Source organism: Siphateles boraxobius, unplaced genomic scaffold (genome assembly GCF_051911475.1).
Source record: "Siphateles boraxobius isolate OS27281-9 unplaced genomic scaffold, OSU_SipBor_1 54, whole genome shotgun sequence".
Classification (NCBI taxonomy): domain Eukaryota; kingdom Metazoa; phylum Chordata; class Actinopteri; order Cypriniformes; family Leuciscidae; genus Siphateles; species Siphateles boraxobius.
The window spans coordinates 1,518,223-1,540,300 of NW_027509180.1; the positions used below are offsets into that span (position 1 = coordinate 1,518,223).

A 22,078-nucleotide genomic window follows, 5' to 3' on the forward strand; every position below is an offset into this window, starting at 1 on the left:
CTTAGCGACACATTTGTGCACTATATATAAGCAACTGCACAATAACAGCATTAATAACTGTGTGCTTGACAGGTTTCTCAGCTGTACACGTAATAATGCTGATTCTCTGTATCTCTGCATCTGGATCTGCACTTCTGCTCTGCTGTCTGATCTACTGCAGATCTCCTACTAAAGGTACAAATATAACACAAACATATGCTGATTTACTGTAATAAATTTGAACCCAATAATAATAATATCATCATAATAATTAGTGTTTATTGAGTGTGTAAATCAAACAACTGCTGATGATTTTTCAATGGAAATATTTTCAATTTAGAAAATGTCAGAAGTTTGTTAGTGTGACAGATGATGAGTTTAGTTAAATTCAATTCAATTCAAATTTATTTGTATAGTGCTTTTCACAATACATATTGTTTCAAAGCAGCTTTACAGAAAGTGCATTTCAGAAATGTACATAGAAAAAATACAGTTAGTTAATCATGTATTAATTTAGGGCATAACATATCGCCGGCGTTGAGTCGTCTCATCACAGGCGTTTAGTCATCTCTTCACAGGTGTAATGACTCAGGGGCGGATCTAATCCGTGGGGGAATTTGCATATCATAATTAATAATTGGTAATTAAGAATTATTCATACATGTTTGGATTAGATCAGTCTTACATGTTAATAAATCTCCCGATAAGGGATGATGTGTCATTTTACCTGCATGCATGTCTGTGTATCCTTGCACTTAACCACAAGTTGATTGCAATTAATTACACGGACCACGTCTTACAAAACAGGCAAAATTAATTAGCTCAATTGTCAGAATAATATTTGTGGGAATCCACAATATCATCTTACTTTATAGGATTTCAGGAAAAGCAATTCTGTGGCCACAAGAATTGGGTTTCCTGCCCTATAAACACATACTCTTTAAAGTATCTTTAATTTGTAAGCTTGTAGCTATAAGACCGTTTGACACTTAAGGGACTTGGAAAATGAGCAAAGAGGCAGTACATCAATCAAAATAAATATAATGAATTTAATAAGGCAGAACGTCCTGGTTGCGTATGCAACCCACCGTTCCCTGAAGGAGGGAACGGAGGACGTAGTCGACTGTCGACTGAATTGGGATCTCGCTAGAGAGCCTGTCTTCTTCGAGTACTATTGAACGAGCCAATGTAATTGGCGTGCGTGATTCGCATCACACACTCCGCCCCCGCGGCGCGGGTATAAATACGGAAGTGGATGCACGCACTAGTTGCCTTTCGCTGAGGAGCCGAGAGTAACCCGGGGTCAGCGGTGGTCCAGCGGTAGTGGCAAGGGGACTACGTCCTCCGTTCCCTCCTTCAGGGAACGGTGGGTTGCATACGCAACCAGGACGTTCCCTTTCAGTCGAGAACGTCAGACGTAGTCGACGGTCGACTGAATTGGGATCACCCATTGAACACGCCACTAACGCTGCCACCTTCCAGTGCCTAAACCAAAGCCTCCTGATGCCCCCGCAAACTTAAGGCGGGGAAGGACAGGGCTTAGGCCAGGGAAGTCACTGCTGTTCCTACAGGACCACTGGGAAAGCGTTCCCCGTACGTTGGAAGGAAGGGACGCTGCGGAAGCCACATCCAACCCAGAGGGAGGTAATGTGGAGAATACACATATGAACTGGGCGGAAACCAGGCAGTCTAACATATGGAATGTCACTGGGGTGGCTCCAGCCTAAGACGGGGGGAGACACACCGGACAGTGACGGCAGAGAGACTCTGCCGAGGGAAGACACGGGCTCACCGCAGGGAGCCGTATCGTGGAAGAATACACATATGGGGTCACCGAAGGGACCGCAACATATGGACCCAGCCTAACACAGGTTCCACACTGCTTACGAGTGGTAGGCCTAACACCAGACGTTCCGCACGTCCGACGTCGGAGGGGTGTGGAGGAACTCAACAGGGTTCAATTTTAAGGGAACTCAACTGGAGTAGAAAGGCGCACGTATCCAGTCCATAGGAGGGGAATGGCGCTGCAAGCCGACACTTGAACCAGGCTCACGGTGAAACTGGCTTCATGAGAAGGGAGCCCACGTGAGGCAGCGGTTCAACTAGGTGTCGTCCAGCCCCCAACTCTAGAATCTGTTTTAGCAAAGCATATCGTCAACGCCCAGGCGGAGCACTTTACACTCATCATAGAGGAGCTCAACACCTAAGTGGACATGTTGCATCTCGGACCTTTGCCGAAATGAAGGCAAGCACTAAGTGCAACTTTGCACGGAAACAGCCTTCCCTCTCTGCTGAATTCCAACAGATATTTGAAGAGCTGGTCTGAGGTCTATGACTTGCATTCTGTACACGTCCAAGCGAACGGACAGAGAAGCCAGGGCTGGATCTGCCTCCTCCAGGGCAGCGCTTGCAGGCTCACCACCTGCTCCTATTACGGGAGAGGTAGGAACCTTGGGCACAATCCGAGCCGGGGTCTCAGCTTGTGAGAGTTAGCCGGCCCAGACTCAAGGCACAATACGTTGACCGAAAGCGAGCAAGTCCCTACCCTCTAGTAGAGACCACGCGAGCAGGAGAACTGATATAACAGAATTTTTAACTCACTGCCTGCAGTGGCTCAGGGGCGGTCTCTGCAGTGCAGTCGCACCAGGGACAAGGCCCAAGAGGATAAAGAGGGACACAAGGATTTACAAGACCTTGCTCCTCAGGAACCTGACGATCAGAACATGCTACTGCATACTTCTGCAACACGATGAGCGTCGTTTAAACACCGAGGCAACATCATTTTGAGGGTGAAGGAAAACAGCCTACTGCAACCCATTTTGCAGGAAAGAGAGCACTGAAGTGATCGAAAGCTTTCAGGATCTCCTCTGGAGAGAAGACGCACTCAACGACTAGGTTCCACTTCTAAAGGCGTAAGCACGCTACCCAATTCTAGGGGGTGCTCGCAGAAGTGATGGTAACTATCACATGTTCTTGTGATAGCCACCTGAACCTCCGCGTTCAGATGTAAGACCGCCCGGAATCTCCGGGGGAAGAACGCGTGTGCCATCGTGCCCCGTCCCCGAAGAGTTTTCAGGGGAAGTCAGGACTGTTGAAGGGAACCAGGTCTAGTTGGGCCAATAAGGGGCAACTATGAAGACCTGTTCCTCTCCTGACTTGGCACGTAGGTGCAAGCGACGGGCGCAAAAGACAGGAGCATTGCTCAACACAACATGTGAAGATCACTGGGCTTCAGGAGCATTTTCTGCTCAGCACTTGGGTGTGACAAGTTCACTGAGCTTCAGGAGCATTCCTGCTCAACACCTGAGTGTGATAAACTCACCGAGCTTCAGGAGCATTTCTGCTCAACACTTGAGTGCGAAGAACTTCACTGAACGACAGGAGCATTTCTGCTCAGCACTTGAGTGTGACAAGTTCACTGAGCTTCAGGAGCATTACTGCTCAACACCTGAGTGTGATAAACTCACTGAGCTGCAGGAGCATTTCTGCTCAACACTTGAGTGCGAAGAACTTCACTGAGCACCAGGAGCATTTCTGCTCAGCACTGCGTGTGACGAATTCACTGAGCTACCTGTGATGAACTCACAGAGCTACAGGAGCATTGCTGCTCAACACCTGAGTGCGATGAACTTCACTGAGTTTCAGGAGCAATTCTGCTCAACATGAAGAGTGATGATTTCACTGACTTGCAGGCGCAAGGCGACCATGAGTCGCAGTCACTTTTAGAAGGCTCACTGGGGTTAAACGCATTTCTGCGGGCCCCTGGGGCAGCTGAGACCCAGTGTTTGTCCAAGGGTAGTCCGCTCGGTTTACCCAAACACTGGCGGAAAAATAAAACCGGGGGGGCAACTGAGCGGCCCCGGAATGGTCATGACCCAGCCGGACCCAGGGGATGGAGTCTCCACTTGCCCTGGCTATAACTGTCGTGAGGCTCGATGGCGGCACGATTGAGTAAGCGGGAGGAGTGGAACAAGGCGCCCTCAGAAGCGTCTGACTCCAAGGAGGAGGTGACGGGTGAGTTTGTGACATGCAGGGGAAGCTTGCGCAACGGTCGCAATGTCTAACAACTCGAGGCACGAATGCCCGTGTAGTCGGAGGTCGCCCAGGCCCCCGTTAAAACACGCCCTTTGTACATGGCCCCTCTGTTGAAGAGGGTTTGGCAGCAGACCGGGATGAACTATAGTCACACAGGGTGAGCTGCTCTGCCACGGTCACCTCGGGACTCGATCGTGAAGCTAGCGCTGAAGCGGTCACATATGGAGGAAGCCAAAGGCTGCGACTACCATATACCCCAGGAGCCTCTGAAAGTTCTTTCAGTGGGACCCTTTCTCACTTCAACACCAGCTGAACACATTCTCATTGGAGAGACATGTTGGACCGAGTACCTCTCCAAAACTAAGAAAGAGATACTCAGCCCGTGGGCGAGACTACTCTCTTCCAGTTGACCTGACGACCCAACGGGCTCTGGAGCACTCGAGGGGAAGGACACTGTACTGATACTCCACCCTTAGACGCAACACACAGGATGGCTGCGGTGCGGGAGGTAGAGATCTGAAGCACATGTCTTTCAGGTCAAAGCTGCAGACCAATCTTGGGCCAAGATGGTCACGACCCACCCCCTAGTAGCACGAAGAACGAGTTTACAACTGGCCTTCGTACTGGCTGGAGGAGCGGCTATATCAAATCCTTCGCCAGCAGGATAAGATAAGCACGCACAAGTCAGGAGCACTGCTCAACACTCGGTGTGATGAATATCACTGAATTTTCAGGAGCACGTCTGCTCAACACCTAATGTGATGACTATCACTGACTTGAGCGGGGTAGCCGAGCCTGAGGTGGGGCAGCAAAGTAGAGAGAGTGGTGTTAGTGTGCTGTGCAACACTTACCTGTCTCCACAAGCGGCAGGGGGCGCGTGAGAAGGCGGATGACCGGGTCCTCGAAAGCACCAAGCTGCCTGCTGGCGACCAAGGGGGAGCTGAGGGGTGTAAGGCTATACAGGGTCACACCCGCCAGACTGGCCCTCTTGGGACCCAGGAACAGATGAAATTGCTCTCTCTTTGAAGTGTGGGTTCCGCTTGCTCCGTTTTTTTTTTTTTTTTTTTTTTAGGGAGCCAGCGGCGGAACAGACACACACACAAACAAAAGCTCCACCCGGCCCTCACCCGGGGGGAGGGAGTGATCGTGCCACTCCAAGAGCATCTCATCCATTCCTGGGCGGCCCGCTCCGGAATGCTTTCGCTGTCGCTTGCCACCTGGCTTGGCAGCGCCTGGAGCGGGCTGGGCGTCTCTACTGCGGCCGGCTCCATGCTGAGGCCTGGGTGGAGGCTGCTGCGGAGGGCCAGCAGGAGCGGCGGCCGGAGAACGCCCACGGCGACGAGCAGGCGGAGGAGCTGCCACCGGCGGCGGGTGGAGGCAGCAGCTGGCCACCGGGGCAGGATGTGCAGGATGACCTCCGTCTGCGCTTGAGCGGCAGAGAACTGTTTGATGCAGTTCTCCACCGCGTCGCCGACCAGCCCAACCTGGGAAATTGGGGAGACCAGGAACCGAACCTTGTCCGCATCCGCCATACCAACCAGGCTGAGCCAACGAAGGCGCTACTGGACCACCAAGGTGGACATCGCCAGACCGATCACGCACGCTACGACCCCCGTACCCCGGAGGGTGAGGTCGGATGCAGTGCGGTGCTCACCTATGAGCGCACGGTCTGGATTACCCTCGTGCATGCCATGGGTGCCCTAGCCTGCAGCAACGCCATGGCACGCAAGAGGAAGGGGCTTGCCCACAGGCTTTGTAAGCTCTGCCCGTCGGAACAGACGAAACTCACAGGCCTTAGGGGGGAGACGAGGATCCCCCCAAAAGGCAGCGGCCGCCGGACACAGGTGCACCTGTGTCGACAGACCGCTCCAATGGAGGGACACCTCGCAACCCTTCACCGTTCCTCCATCAAGGGTAATGAGGGGGAAAAGCTATTCAGGCAGTTTCTGGCAGAGAAAGATGCTGTTCACCACCTGATAAGCTCTCCATGCATTTCGGGAAAGAAAGGCACTGGGGCGGCGAGCTGAGAACCAGCGCGGCCCACCCCAAGATACCAAACTCCAGATTCCAACCGAGACTGAACGGGACACGGTGGAGGTTCCACTCGAGCCCGGCAGCCTCGGCGGCCCGCTTCAGCATAGCTGATAATTCTGGATCCGGCTCGGGCAACATTGAACTCCCGGAGGGAGACAATGCAGCCGAGTCATCATCTCTAGAAGTCAGCTCACCCTCCGATGCTGCAATCGGCGTCCTGTCCTCCAGGGGAGCCCCGAGTGAAACCGCTGGCCCACCCATTACAGATGGACCAGCAGACAACACAGGAGGCTCCAGTGGTTGCAGTGGAAGGGAGGAGTGAGGAGCCCACAGGGAATGGTTACCGGGCGGGACATCCAACACTATCTTCCGGTCACCCATCCCACACAGCACCCGAGGGTGGGGCATGGTAATGGGGACTCGCTCTCCGCGAACGAAGGCGAGTCTCGCCCTCAACACTGCGACAGTCATGTTCCCACAGTGAAAACATGAGCTGTCCACAAAAGCTGTCTCAGCGTGCTGTAAGCCAAACACGTGACACAACAGTTGTGACCATCAGAGAGAGACAGGGAACGACCGCACCCAGAAACGCACGGGCGGAATGACATCTTGAAAAAGACGCAAACGCACCCGTGTTGCTCTTTCAGAAAATAGGACCGTCACCAGTGCCGGAGCACACAGGGGAATGACCGCGGCAACACTGAACAGAGAACTGAAACAGTGAAGCACTCACTTTTCCGCCCTCTAACCAGCCATCAACACACACAAACCTTTAGAAATTTGTTGCTGTTAAAACAGCAGTTGAGAGCTCAAAGCTCGCGATCACCGCTGCACTCGCGCTGTAGAACACCAGCACTGGGAGAGTCTTCCTGAAGAACACCGACACACTCGCTCGTTGTAGACAACAGCACTCTCAGAGACATCAAACGATCGGCTCCGAAGCGAAAGGCAACTAGTGCGTGCATCCACTTCCGTATTTATACCCGCGCCGCGGGGGCGGAGTGTGTGATGCGAATCACGCACGGCAATTACATTGGCTCGTTCAATAGTACTCGAAGAAGACAGGCTCTCTAGCGAGATCCCAATTCAGTCGACCGTCGACTACGTCTGACGTTCTCGACTGAAAGGGAACTACTTATGTTTTTACTACAGTTACATGGGATATATATATTTACAAACATAATAAACAACAAAACACGATAAGGTATCGATGAACGAGAAATGCATGGAGATAGATAGAGAGAAGAAATGTAGAGAGTTGCAGTTATGCAAAAGGGAGTTTAGAAAGACCCGAGGATCTTTCTAAATAGCAAATTCACATAGACAACAGCATTTTGAGAGACAACAAGACTTCAACAAATCTTAAAAGCGTGATCAAACATGGATACTTGCACAGGTAACTCATTGCATGGCTTGTGAAGAAGCATGTGTGTCTCTCGGTCCGGCTTCAAAGCGAGCGCGCGCTCGTTTAAAGGTCCCTTGTAGATGGATTTGCTGAAGAGATATGTCACGCGGTTTTCTTTTCACTCGAAACAAATAAAAGAAAGGCGAAGAGCTCGCCCGCAGGCGAGACGTTACATTATGACACGAGGACAAGAGAAGTAAGAGGAGGATAAACTGGTATTCAGTCCTTTTGAAGACCTGACGTTTCCGCCTTCTTTTGGAAGAGGGTCCAATCAGGAGCTGTCCCTTTGGAGGGAGATTTTAAGACCCTTTGTGTTATAACCAGGCATTTAAATCTCTAGTTTCATTGGGTATTTAAGAGAAGAATCTTCACAATTCTTATAATACTAATGTGTCACAAAGTTTAGCAAAATCTAATGTCAATTAACAAATGGGGAATGAAGATTGGAGTTTATCGAGACCAAACTTGCCACAAATGGATTTGGTTAAACATTAGTTGGCAAAGTTTGAAACATTATCCCATTAGAGTTGTCGAGAAACATAGACCAAACCACAAAAAGGCAACTCATGAAATAGGGAACTTAGATACATTGTTCATACAATTCTCAAGTGGATATATAATAGCATATATATATATATATATGAATACAGGATTTATTTCTCCTCCTTGGTTAGAATTCAGAGAGAGCCACAGTTCTGTGAACATTCCTTTGGGTCGTAAACGCTGTTATCTAAGAACACTAGTGATGTTAGTTTTGGTCTCTTTTCACTCCAAAGATGGAAAACATAGTAAACTATATTTTACTGGATATTACTGTACGTATTCTGATTGATCACACCGAAAGCATTCTGGAGGTGTCCAGAACTATGTGTACAAGTTATGGGAATAGACGGTTATATTTAAAATGCATAATGAAGGTATTTATAATTCACTTTAAGCTACGATAAAATCATAGTCATTCCAATGTGACATGGGCAAATGGACACACATAAAAACACATTGAATATATCTGGTTAAATGCCTTTTAAAAAGAGAAGTTTCTTTCTCTTTAGAATCACCTTCTTTTGGACATTCCAGTCAGTCATAAAAATGTCTCGTAACTGGACACCTCGCTCTGTCCTGAGCGGGCTTCACTTGTGGGGGATGCGTGTGTGGTTGTGTGTGTGTGTTAATTTACATCCAGGCTTTTTGGGCCTGAAGGCTTTGGGATTTTAGCTAGGATGTATTTAGTTATTCAGATTCACCCCTCGCCCAGTCCTTACACAGGCGTCGAGTCGTCTCTTCACAGGCGTTTAGTCGTCTCATCGCAGGTGTTGGGGGATCTGAAGTCTCCGTGAGAGGCTGGATACAAACTGGAGCTGACGAACGCTATTTACCATATAACAGCAGAACAGCAGATGGGAAATAATTAGCATAGCTGCTGTTCATTAAATTAATGCATTCAATCTGATTCAACAGTGGTATAAAAGGTAAGTATTATGTGAATGCTTGGCTAAAGAGATGCGTCTTTAATCTAGTTTTAAACTGGGACAGCGAGTCTGAGCCTCAAACAAGATCAGGAAGGCTATTCCAGAGTTTAGGAGCTAAATGCGAGAACGCCCTCCCTCCTTTAGTGGACTTAGATATCCTAGGAATGACCAGAAGCCTCAAATTTAGTGATCTTAAAGAACCAGATGGATTGTAGAGCGATAGAAGGTCCGCTAAATACACAGGAGCTAAACCATTTAGGGCTTTATAGGTCAGTAGTAATACTTTGTAATTGATACGGAACTTGATAGGTAACCAGTGTAGAGATGCTAAAATTGGTGTTATATGATCATATTTTCTTGACCTAGTAAGAACTCTAGCAGCTGCATTTTGCACTAACTATAGCTTGTTTATTGAGGATGCCGGACAACCAGCTAATAAAGCATTACAGTAATCTAGTCTCGAGGTCATGAATGCATGAACTAACTTTTCTGCATCAGAAACAGATAGCATGTTACGTAGCTTAGCAATGTTTCTAAGGTGGAAAAAGGCTGTTCCTATAACATATGATATATGATTTTCGAAAGACAAGTTGTGGTCTAGTATAACACCCAGGTCTTTTACTGTAGTGGATAAAGTAACAGGACATCCTTCTAAATTAAAGTTGTATTGTACAAGGTTTAGTGGGTAGTTTTTTGGACCAATAAGTAATACCTCCGTTTTATCTGAATTTAATAACAGGAATTTACACGTCATCCAGCATTTTATATCTTTAAGACACTCTGTCAAATTAGATGAGTTAGTGTTTTCATCTGGTCGTGATGAAATATATAATTGAGTGTCATCAGCATAACAGTGGAAATTAATTCCATGTTCCCTTTCGTCCTGGGAACTCCGACGTGTCGTCGGGGGAGTTCCCTGACGAATTGGGATCACGCTAGGGAGCCAATTGCCTTCGAGAGAATTAAAAACGAGCCAATGGACATTGGCATGCAAGATTTGCATTCCGCGACCCGCCTACCAGCGCGGGTATAAAAGGCGGAAGTAAACATTGCGCAATGCTTTTTGCTTCGGAGCTGTCCAGTGTGTCTCTCTGTTGAGCTAAGCTGCTGTCTCTGAGAAGTTTTAAAACCAACGAGTCCTCTTTGGAAGGAGAAAGGATCCTTGGTGCTGGTGTCACGGTGCTGTTGAGCGACCATCGCTTCCCGCAGCCGGCCGTTTCTCTCTTTAAAAAAAAAAAGCTGTTTTAATGGCTGGTACTGGTGGTGAGTGCAACACACGGGCTTGCAGTTTCCCCGTTGTGTTTGCCGCGGTGGTCCCTCTGTGCCTCGGCACATAAAAGAGTATTTTTTTTTCCTGTCTAAAAGAGCAACACGGGCGTTTCGCGTCCTTTTCAGGATGTCGTTTCACCCGTGCGTTTCTGGATGCGGTCGACTTCTCCCTCAGGAAGATGGTCATAAACACTGCCTCTCGTGTTTGTGCTTAGGGTACGCTGAGGCAGCGTTTGTGAACGAGTCGTGTTCTCATTGCGGGAACATGACTCTGGCGATGCTGCGTTCGAGACTGCGAACCCTGAAATATGGGGGAGTCCCTTCAGAGAATCCCCGATCTAGTTCGTCTGCCGGTTCAGTTCAGCAGACGGCTACTTCGATGATTCCTGTTGGTGAGCGGATGAGGGTGACCGTGCGGAATGTCCCGTCTGGTGAAAGATCCTCACGGGCTTCCCACGCCTCTAGTAGCTCGTTGCCATCAGGTGTCCCGGCGGGGCTTCCGGGACCGCCTTGTGCGGTTCCGTTTGTCTCCTTCGGGGCACCGCCTGAGGATCAGATGTCGATTGCGGCATCGGAGGAAGAGCGGTCATCTACTGGTGATGACTCAGCGGGTCTACCCCCTTCGGGCGTGGTGGCTGCGGCTGAGCCGGATCCGGAAATGGCCGCTATGCTCGAAAGGGCAGCTGCGAATGTCGGGCTCGTCTGGAACCCTCCACCGGGTCCCGAACCTTCGCGGCTGGATGATTGGTGTCTCGGAGCGGGCCGTGCTGTTGCCCCGCGGCCTGCTCCAGTACCATTCTTCCCTGAAGTGCATGAGGAGCTTAGGAAGTCTTGGCTGGCCCCCCTTGCGACCAGGCGTAGGCAACCTCGCTCCTCCTTCCTCACCACTCTCGATGGCGGAGCGGCGCACGGGTACGAGGGAATCCCCCCAGTGGAGCGGTCGGTTGCGATGCAATTATGTCCAAAGACCGCTTCCTCCTGGCGGGGTGCCCCTTCATTCCCCTCCCGAGCCTGTAGGTTTTCCTGTGGTCTGACCAGGGATGCCTACATGGCGTGTGGAGACGCCGCTTCCGCCCTGCATGCCATGGCGCTCCTGCAGGTCCACCAGGCCAAAGCACTCCATGACATGTAGGAGGGTGGTCTCGACCCGGGATTGCTGCAGGAGCTGCGTGCGGCGACGGAAGGGGGCATCCACTTTAGCCGTGTGCGGTTGGTGGACGCCCCTGTCTTGCGGAAAGAGATCAATGTCCTGCTGGCGAAGGACGCGATCGAGCCGGTCCCTCCTGCCGAGATGAGGTTCGGGTTTTACAGCCCCTACTTCATTGTACCCAAGAAAGGCGGTGGGTTACGACCAATCCTGGACCTGCGAGTCTTGAATCGGGCCCTGCACAAACACCCGTTCAAGATGCTCACGCAGAAACGCATTTTCGAATGCATCCGTCCCCAGGATTGGTTTGCAGCGATCGACCTGAAGGACGCGTACTTTCACGCCTCGATTCTTCCTCGACACAGACCGTTTCTTCGGTTTGCTTTCGAGGGTCGGGCGTATCAGTACAAAGTCCTACCCTTCGGGCTGGCCCTTTCACCCCGCGTCTTCACGAAAGTCGCGGAGGCGGCCATTGTTCCCATGAGAGAACAAGGCGTTCGCATCCTCAACTACCTCGACGACTGGCTCATTTTAGCTCACTCGCGAGATGTATTGTGCGATCACAGGGACATGGTGCTTCGGCACCTCAGCCGGTTGGGGCTTCAGGTCAAATGGGACAAGAGCAAACTTTGCCCCGTGCAGAGGATCTCTTTTCTCGGTATGGAGCTGGACTCGGTCGCCCGGACTGCGCGCCTCACAGAGGAACGCGTCCAGTCAGTGCTCACTTGCCTCAGGTCTTTTCGAGGCAGGACAGCGGTTCCACTGAAACAATTTCAGAGGCTCCTGGGGCATATGGCAGCCGCAGCCGCAGTAACGCCGCTCGGCCTGTTACATATGAGAAAATATGTAACAGGCTTCAGCGCTGGCTTCACGATCGAGTCCCGAGGTGGGTGTGGCACAGCGGCACGTTCCGGGTCAAAGTGACCCCGCACTGCCGCCAAACCTTCTCCCCGTGGTCGGACCCTGTGTTTCTACGGGCCGGAGTGCCCCTAGTCCAGGTTTCCAGGCATGCTGTGGTTTTCACAGATGCCTCTGCCACCGGGTGGGGGGCCACGTACAACGGACATGCAGTTTCAGGTCTGTGGACGGGGCCTCAACTGCATTGGCATATCAACTGCCTAGAGTTGCAAGCAGTACGCTTAGCCTTGCGTCGTGTCAAAGGGGTTCTCAGACACAAGCACGTACTGGTCCGTACGGACAGCACTGCGACTGTTGCGTACATCAACCATCAAGGTGGTCTACGCTCCCGTCGTATGTCGCGACTCGCCTCCCACCTCCTCCTATGGAGTCAGAAGCATCTGAGGTCGCTTTGTGCTATTCACATTCCAGGGGAGCTCAACCGTGTGGCAGACGAGCTCTCACGGCTGCCTCCCCTGCCAGGAGAATGGCGACTCCATCCCCAGTCGGTCCAGCTGATTTGGAGTGTCTTCGGAGTCGCACAGGTAGACCTGTTTGCCTCTCCGGACACGACCCATTGCCAGTGGTTTTACTCCCTGTCCGAGGGGACCCTCGGCTAGGACGCCCTGGCTCACAGCTGGCCCCGGGACCTGCGCAAGTATGCGTTTCCCCCAGTGAGCCTTCTGCCCCCTCTACGAGGCACCTCTATGCGCTGAAGTGGAACCTGTTCGTCGATTGGTGTTCCTCCCGTCAGGAGGACCCCCGGACTTGCCCGATCGGTGTCGTGCTTTCCTTCCTGCAGGATGGGTTGGAGCGGAGGCTGTCCCCCTCCACCCTCAAAGTGTATGTCGCCGCAATAGCCGCGCATCACGATGCAGTGGAAGGTAAGTCCCTAGGGAAGCACGACCTGGTCATCAGATTCCTTAAGGGTGCCAGGAGGTTAAATCCACCTCGTGTTTCGCACTCTGTACCCTCTTGGGACCTTGCTCTGGTACTTAGAGCTCTTCAAAGTCCTCCCTTTCAGCCTTTGCTGACGGTCGAGCTTAATATCCTGTCCATTAAGACAGCGCTCCTGTTGGCATTGGCCTCTTTCAAGAGGGTCGGGGATCTGCAGGCTTTTTCGGTCGACGAATCGTGCCTAGAGTTTGGGCTGGGCCTTTCTCACGTTGTGTTGAGACCCCGGCTCGGATATGTGCCCAAGGTTCCTACCACTCCCTTCGTGGACCAGGTAGTGAACCTGCAAGCGCTGCCCCAGAAGGAGGCAGACCCAGCCCTGGCTTTTCTCTGTCCCATCCGTGCCCTGCCAGTTTATATTGACAGAACGCAAAGCTTCAGAACCTCAGATAAGCTCTTTGTCTGTCACGGAGGCCAGCAGAAGGGGAAGGCCGTCTCCAAGCAGAGGTTAGCCCACTGGTTAGTGGATGCTATCACCCGAGCATATGAGTCTCTGGGTGAGCCTTGTCCTCCCAGGTTGCGCGCTCACTCCACTAGAGGTGTTGCCGCTTCCTGGGCTTTGGCTCAAGGCGCCTCGCTGACAGAGATCTGTAGGGCTGCGGGCTGGGCGACACCTAACACGTTCGCTAGGTTTTATAGCCTTCGTGTGGAACCTGTTTCCTCCCGAGTTCTGGTTACGGCCAGTGGGTCGAGGGAATAGGTTGTGTCGGCTTGCTGCGCCACTCCGCCTCAAACAGCGGATACGTGCGTTCTTTGCCCCGTATGGCGCCCTACGTTGGTGAGCCTCGTGAGTTCCTCCTTCACCCCTCCGGTGCTGGGCGTGGCGGTCCGCCCGGCGCCAGGTCTGCTACCTCTAGTAGGAGTTGTTAGTAGACTGGGTGCTCCAGTGGTCTATACTGTGACCCATCATGCCACGTGCAGTTTATCCGTGTCTTCCCCTTAACGGACTCGTTCGTCGTCGCTGCTGAGTACTCTCCCACTTCCCTTGGATTGGGACTACCTCAGGGACTGCCATATGTTTCACTATTCCTTCGGCTAGTACATATGTGTATTCCTGGTCTTCCTCAGTCAGGCTGGGGCTTCCGCAGCTTTCCCTCCTCTCTTGAGGGAACGCTTTGCCAGTGTTATCCAATGTCCACTGTGCGGGTCTTGCGGAACAGCAGTGTGGTTCCCGTGCTAGCTCCCGCAACTTATTTCAAGAAACTGCTGCAGGGTAGCTTAGCCGGGCGCTGGAAGGGGCCAGCACCATGGCGTTTTATTAGGGATCCCAATTCGTCAGGGAACTCCCCCGACGACACGTTGGAGTTCCCAGGACGAAAGGGAACGTCTCGGTTACGTGAGTACAGGGTATGTGACCCTCGTTCCCTGAGTACAGATCTTGCATGCCAATGTCCATTGGCTCGTTTTTAATTCTCTCGAAGGCAATTGGCTTCCTAGCGTGATCCCAATTCGTCAGGGAACTCCCCCGACGACACGTCTCCGTTCCCTGTACTCAGGGAACGAGGGTTACATACGTAACTGAGACGTTTTCTTATAATATTACCTAGTGTCAGCATATATATTGAGAAAAGCAGAGGGCCTGACACCGATCCTTGCGGCACTCCATAGTCTACTGACGTTATCTTCGATTTTTCCCCATTTAAACAGACAAAATGGTAACGGTCTGATAAGTACGATCTAAACCAGCTTAATGCCTGTCCCTGAACACCAGTGTAGTTTTGTAGTCGATCCAAGAGTATTTTATGATCTATAGTGTCGAACGCTGCGCTAAGATCGAGTAGAACTAGTATCGAGATACAGCCTTGGTCAGAAGCTAAAAGTAAATCATTTTTAATTGTAACTAGCGCAGTTTCTGTGCTATGATGCGGTCTGAATCCCGACTGGAATTTTTCATAGATATCATTTTCTTGCAAGAAAGAGCAAAATTGAGCGGACACAACTTTTTCTAGTATTTTAGACATAAACGGAAGATTTGAAATGGGTCTGTAATTTGCTAGGTTATTTGGATCTAATTGCGGTTTCTTAATGAGAGGTTTTATTACTGCCAGCTTGAATATTCTTGGAACATGACCTAAAGATAAAGACGAGTTAATAATATTGAGAAGAGGCTCTTCCACTACAGGTAACAATTCGTTCAGTAGTTTAGTAGGTATTGGATCTAATAAACATGTTGTTGGTTTAGATGCAATGATAAGTTTATTTAACTCTTCCTGTCCTATAGTTGTAAAGCGGTGTAGTTGTTCTTGAGGGGCGATAATTGAGGCTGAATCATAAGACACCATAAAAGATTGTACATTTACAATTGTGTTTCTGATGCTTTCTATTTTCTCAGTGAAGAAATTCATAAAATCATTACTACTATACTGTAACGGAATATTTTGCTCTGGTGATGTCTGTTTATTTGTTAGTCTAGCCACGGTGTTAAATAAAAACCTTGGATTATTTTGGTTATTTTTCTATTAGTTTGCGGAGATGCTCAGCCTTGGCTGCTTTTAGAGCCTTTTTATAACGTGACATACTGTCTTTCCACGCGATTGTAAAGACCTTTAAATTAGTTTGTTTCCATTTACGCTCTAAGTTACGAGTTTCTCTCTTGATAACATGCGTTGCACTGTTGTACCATGGTGCTTTAGTTTTCTCTCTAACCTTTTTTAATCTAATTGGTGCAACAATTTCTAATGTACTAGAGAAAATGGTGCTCAAACTGCTAGTCATTTCCTCTAGTTCATCTGTTTGTTTGGGTTCACTGAGCAGCTGAGATACATCAGGTAAGCTATTTGAGAGTCTATCTATAGTGGTTGGAAGGATTGTTCTGCCTGGTCGATAACGTGGCGCAACATGACAAATTTCAGCAGTATGTATTATGCAAGTTATCATGTAATGATCAGTGACATCATCATTTTGCGGTACAATATCTATGTATGAGTGGGACCACTGACGTTTTGCTTGACCCCAAAGGAGTTTAATAAATCTGTAAATGCAGCCCCTAACGCATCATTTGTGTTATCTACGTGTATGTTAAAATCTCCAACAATTACTGCTTTATCGACATTGACCAATAGATCTGAGAGAAAGTCTGCAAACTCTTTTAGGAAATCAGCATAGGGCCCTGGAGGTCTATATACAGTAGCCAAGGCTAGAGATGATAGGGATTTCTTTCTTACATCTAGGAGCGTAACATTTAGCACAAGTACTTCAAATGAATTAAACCTGTGACCTGTTTTCCTGTGACCTGTTTTGGGGTGTTCTAATGTTTAGAAGACCTAGCTCTAGAAATTGTTTTTGTTCACTGATATTGAGATTTTCTGGTTTAATTACAATAAGATTTTTCCTAGATCCTACAGTAAATTTATTATTTGGCCTCACTAAACGAGGAATAGACACAGTTTCTATATAATGTTCTACACTACTTGTATCAATTAAGTTGGGAGAGCAAAGACTGTGATTTGGACTTTGACTTACAAGTCAGATGGTGTCTAACGTCTTGGAGATGTTGTCCGACAGAACAGCCGCTCCGATTCTGCTGGGGTGCAGGCCATCAGCACGGTAGAGCCTAGGTCGCTCCCAGAACAGATTCCAATTATTTACAAAGAGAAGTTTCTGTTCATTACACAATGACATTAACCATTCATTTAGTGCAAATAATCTACTGAACCTTTCCTGTCCTTGTCGGTACGTGGGAAGCGGTCCAGACACGATGATCGTTGCTTCAGGCAATGTGCTGCGTACCGTCTCGATCAAGCTCCTGTAGTCCTTCTTCAGAACCTCCGTCTGCCACAGCCTTATGTCGTTCACTCCCGCGTGCAGCACAACAGCTCCGACGCGCTCGTCACCGTTCAGGATCTCGGGAACATGTGCAGCGACATCTAGAACACGAGCACCAGGAAAGCAGTGAGTGCGCACATTACCCTTACCTGAGGTAGCGCGGACATGACGGACGATGGAACTGCCGATGATCACTGCGTCGTCGCGTTCCGACTCGCGAAGAGTGGAGAAGCGGTTCCGGGTGGAGATCTCGAAGACCGGGAGGGGTGGAGTGGTTCTTGGTCTGGTTCTGGCTCGTGTCTTCCGCTGTGGGATCATCCAGGGTCCATGGTGTTGTGTCGGTGCCGGAGTGAATGAAGCCAGGGATGATCGCGTCCTGGGTGCTTGCGTCCTGTGCAGAGAAGCACACGGAGTAGACGAGGTCGGAGTCAAAAAGTTACTAACCACTGACTTGTGAGCATCGGCGCGTGATGTTTCAAGCGCTGATCGCCGATCTCGCAGCTCGGCTTGCCTCTCTAGCAGACCACGGATCTGCTTCTCCACAGACTCCAGCTCCAAAAGCACCGAATGCAGCTTGAATGTGTCCTCACCTGCACTCAGAGGTAACGTTAGACACACATCAGATATATTCGCCATTATAACAGATGAACAGTAAATTAGTCAAGTCAAGTCATCCTCATTTATATAGCGCTTTTAACAATGTAGATTGTTTCAAAGCAGCTTTACAGAGATAAACATATAATTTAAGGTAACAGAGATTGGTTTAGTTTTATGGTGGTTCTTGAAAAATGTTTTTTCCAGCTAAAGTTAGTTTTGTTTGATTCACTTCCGTCTAAATGATCATTTGTTATTAAATTAGGGGCCGCTAAGAGGACACCGTTCTCTTTAAACGTGAACCTGTGATAGACGCTGATGGCGTTCACATGCGCATTAAGAATTGATTCTATAGTTATGTGCGTTTGAATATATGTGCGCAGGTTTGTAATTCTTACAAACCATGCCTAAACAAACTACTTGTCTTGTCCATAAATTTTGATGCAGAATTTTATTTTATCTTATCACTTCGGGTAGGTATGCGAACCAAAAAATTCCACAACGCTTTATCTGTAGAGGGGTATAGGGATCCTCCATAGGGAGAGGCTAGTTGGCACTTCAGCACTGCATTGTCATCGGGTCCAGGCGAAAGTCCTTCGTCAGATCTGGAAACGGCCTGGATCCGGCAGGCTGCGGGAAAACCTTGGGATAAAAAAAGACACTAAAATTAGCGTAGATGCCATTCTTCTTATGATGTAACGAGTACATCAGGATTTAAGGGAAGTGTTCCCAGTTCCGGCTGACCTAATCTAAGCAGCCTAATATTGAATTATAGAAGTTTATAGAGTGTTATGTGAATGCTAGGTCAAAGAGATGTGTTTTTAGTCTAGCTTTGAACTGACAGACTGTGTCTGCTTCCCGGACAACGTTAGGAAGACTGTTCCAGAGTTTTGGTGCTAAATAGGAAAAGGATCTACCGCCAGCAGTCGATTTAGATATTCTAGGTATTATCAACTGGCCGGAGTTTTGAGATCGCAATAGACGTGAAGGACTATAATGCGTTAAGAGCTCGCTCAAGTACTGGGGAGCTAAACCATTAAGTGCTTTGTAAGTAATCAGCAATATTTAAAAATTTATACGATGTTTAATAGGGAGCCAATGCAGTGTTGACAGAACCGGGCTAATATGGTCGTACTTCCTGGTTCTGGTAAGAACTCTAGCGGCTGCGTTTTGAACTAGCTGTAGTTTGTTTATTAAGCGTGCAGGGCAACCACCCAGTAGAGCATTACAATAATCTAGCCTTGATGTCATGAACGCATGAACTAGTTGTTCCGCATTTGTCAATGAGAGCATATGACGTAATTTAGATATATTTTTAAGATGGAAAAATGCGGTTTTACAGACACTAGACACGTGACTTTCAAATGAAAGATTGGTATCAAAGAGCACATCCAGTTTCCTAACTGACGACGAAGACTTAACAGAGCAGCCATCAAGTGTTAGACGTATTCTAGGTTATTACGTGTGGAAGTTTTTTGTCCAATAATTAGAATCTCTGTTTTTTCAGAATTTAGTAGTAGGAAATTACTAGTCATCCAATTTTTTATGTCAACTATGCATTCCGATAATTTTGTGAATTGGTGAGTTTCGTTAGGCTTGGAAGAAATATAGAGCTGAGTATAATCAGCATAACAGTGAAAGCTAATTCCATGTTTCCTAATGATATCTCCTAAAGGTAGCATGTACAGAGTGAACAGCAGCGGTCCGATAACTGAGCCTTGTGGTACGCCATACTGAACTTGTGATCGATTAGACATCTCTTAATTTACTGCTACAAACTGATAGCGGTCAGATACATATGATTTAAACCATGCTAGTGCGATTACACTAATGCCAACATAGTTTTCTAGTCTATTTAAGAGAATGTTGTGGTCAATGGTGTCAAATGCAGCACTAAGATCGAGTAGCACTAATAGAGAGATACAACCACGATCGGAGGATAAGAGCAAATCATTTGTGACTCTAATGAGAGCTGTCTCAGTGCTATGGTGCGGTCTAAATCCTGACTGGAAATCCTCGCAGATATCATTTCCTTCAAGAAAGGAACACAGTTGTGAGGATACTGCTTTTTCTAATATCTTTGATAGAAAAGGTAGATTTGAGATCGGCCTGTAATTGACTAATTCTGTAGGATCAAGTTGCATTTTTTTAACAAGCGGTTTAATCATAGCCAGCTTAAAGGGTTTTGGTACGTATCCTAGAGACAAAGACGAATTAATGATGTTAAGAAGAGGATCTATGACTTCTGGAAGCATCTCTTTCAATAGTTTAGTCGGTATAGGGTCTAACATACATGTTGTCGATTTAGATGAATTAAAGAGTTTGCAAAATTCTTCCTCTCCTATGGCAATGAATGAATCAAATTTTACCTCAGGGAGACTACAATGCACTTTCTGATGCGATACTGTAGTAGACGGTTGCATAGTTATAATTTTGTCCCTAATATTATCAATCTTATAAGTGAAGAAGTTCATAAAGTTATTACTGCTGTGTTTCTTGGAAACTTCTGGGCTTGAAGCTTTCTTTTTCGTTAGTGTAGCCACTTTTTCAAATAAATACCTAGGATTATGTTTATTTTCTTCTAATAGGGTTGAAAAATAAGCAGATCTAGCAGCTTTTAAAGCCTCACTGTAAGCAATTGAGCTCTCCTTCCATGAAATCCGAAATACCTCTAGTTTTGTTTTCTTCCAGTTGCGCTCCATTTTTCTGGCTGCTCTCTTAAGGGCCCGGGTGTGCTCGTTGTACCACGGCGTTGGACTATTTTCTTTAATCTTCTTTAAGCGCAACGGAGCAACTTTGTCTAAAGTGCTGGAAAGGAGAGAGTTAAAAGTTTCTGTTGCAATATCAAGTTCTTCTAAGCTATCTGGGATGCTGAGATGATAAAACTGATTAGGAAGATTATTGATAAAGCAATCTTTAGTGGCAGAAGTGATAGGTCTAACATACTTGTAAGACGGAGTTGGCTTTGCAGCCTTGGCTAAATGTAATTTACACGAGACTAGATAATGATCTGAGATGTCGTCGCTCTGCTGCAGAATTTCAACAGCATCAACATTCAATTCAATGTGATAATATTAGATCTAGAGTATGATTACGACAATGAGTAGGTCCTGACACGTGTTGTCTAACTCCAATAGAGTTAAGAATGTCTTTAAATGCCAATCCCAATGCATCTTTTCCATTATCTACATGTATATTAAAATCACCAACAATTAGGACTTTATCTGCAGTCAATACTAATTCTGATAGAAAGTCAGCAAATTCTTTGATAAAATCTTTTTGGTGCCCTGGTGGCCTGTATACAGTTGCCAGCAGAATTCTCAAACTTGATTTATCATTTACATTATATATTTTTACATTAAGCACCAACACTTCAAAAGAAGTATATTTAAAACTAGATTTTTTAGTGCTTTTGAAAATATTACTATAAATTACAGCAACACCTCCCCCTTTGCCTTTCAGGCGAGGTTCATGTTTATAACAGTAATCTTGCGGGGTGGACTCATTTAAAGTAATGTAATCGTCTGGTTTTAGCCAGGTTTCTGTCATACACAGCACATCTAGTTTATAATCTGAAATCATTTCATTAACTATGAGCGCTTTTGAAGTAAGGGATCGAATATTCAGCAACCCAAGCTTTATCGTTTGCTCATCTGTATTATATCTATTTTTTATTTGTTGAATATCAATTAAATTTTTAACCTTAGATCGGTTTGGAAGTTTTTTGGATTTCCAAATTCGGGGAACAGACACAGTCTCTATATGATGATATCTAGGTGAAAGAGGCTCTATGTGATGGGATTTATCTGACCTTGGTGACACGAGGCCGCTAGCAGAAGGTCGGTTTAGCCAGTTTGTCTGCTTCCTGACCTGAGCCCCGGATTGTCATGTTTTGTCTCTAAGACTATGAGCCAAATTACTAGAGAGAAGAGCAGCACCATCCCAGGAGGGAAGAATACCATCTCTTTTCAACAGGTCAGGTTTGCCCCAAAAACTTTTCCAATTGTCTATGAATTCTATATTATTTTGCGGACACCACTTAGACAGCCAGCCATTGAGTGATGACAATCTGCTTACTATCTCATCACTCCTTCGAACAGGAAGGGGGCCAGAGCAAATTACAGTGCCTGAAATCGTACTTGCGAGTTCAAACACCTCTTTAATTTTCTGGCGAAGTCGAACATCATTAGTGCCGACGTGAATAACAATCTTAGAGAATTTACGATTAGCATTAGCCAGCACTTTTAAATTTGCTTTGATATCAGGCACTCTGGCTCCCGGCAAACATGTGACTATGTTGGCTGGTGTCCCTATTTTCACGTTCCGTGTAATAGAATCGCCAATTACCAGGGCACAATCAACAGAATTCTCAGTGGGTGTTTCACTGAGCGGGGCAAATCGATTTGTTGTGGTAATCGGAACGGAAGAGTGGTTTTTTGATCCGCGACTAGAGCGATCCCTCACCGTCACCCATTGGCCTTGCTGCACAGGCAATAATTCAGCCGGAACCGAATCATGTAAAGAGTTCAC

General features: G+C 47.8%; 1 protein-coding gene across 10 annotated transcripts in view; it reads left to right on the forward strand.

Annotated features, from left to right (window-relative positions):
- Window positions 1–22,078, forward strand: part of LOC143714402 (uncharacterized) — a 122,387-nt gene that overhangs the window by 34,629 nt on the left and 65,680 nt on the right. For all 10 annotated transcript variants that reach the window (XM_077205519.1, XM_077205515.1, XM_077205516.1 and 7 more), the window contains one exon: window positions 73–174. In XM_077205519.1, coding sequence (XP_077061634.1) covers window positions 73–174 — 102 coding nt within the window. The remainder of the gene's footprint in view (window positions 1–72; window positions 175–22,078) is intronic.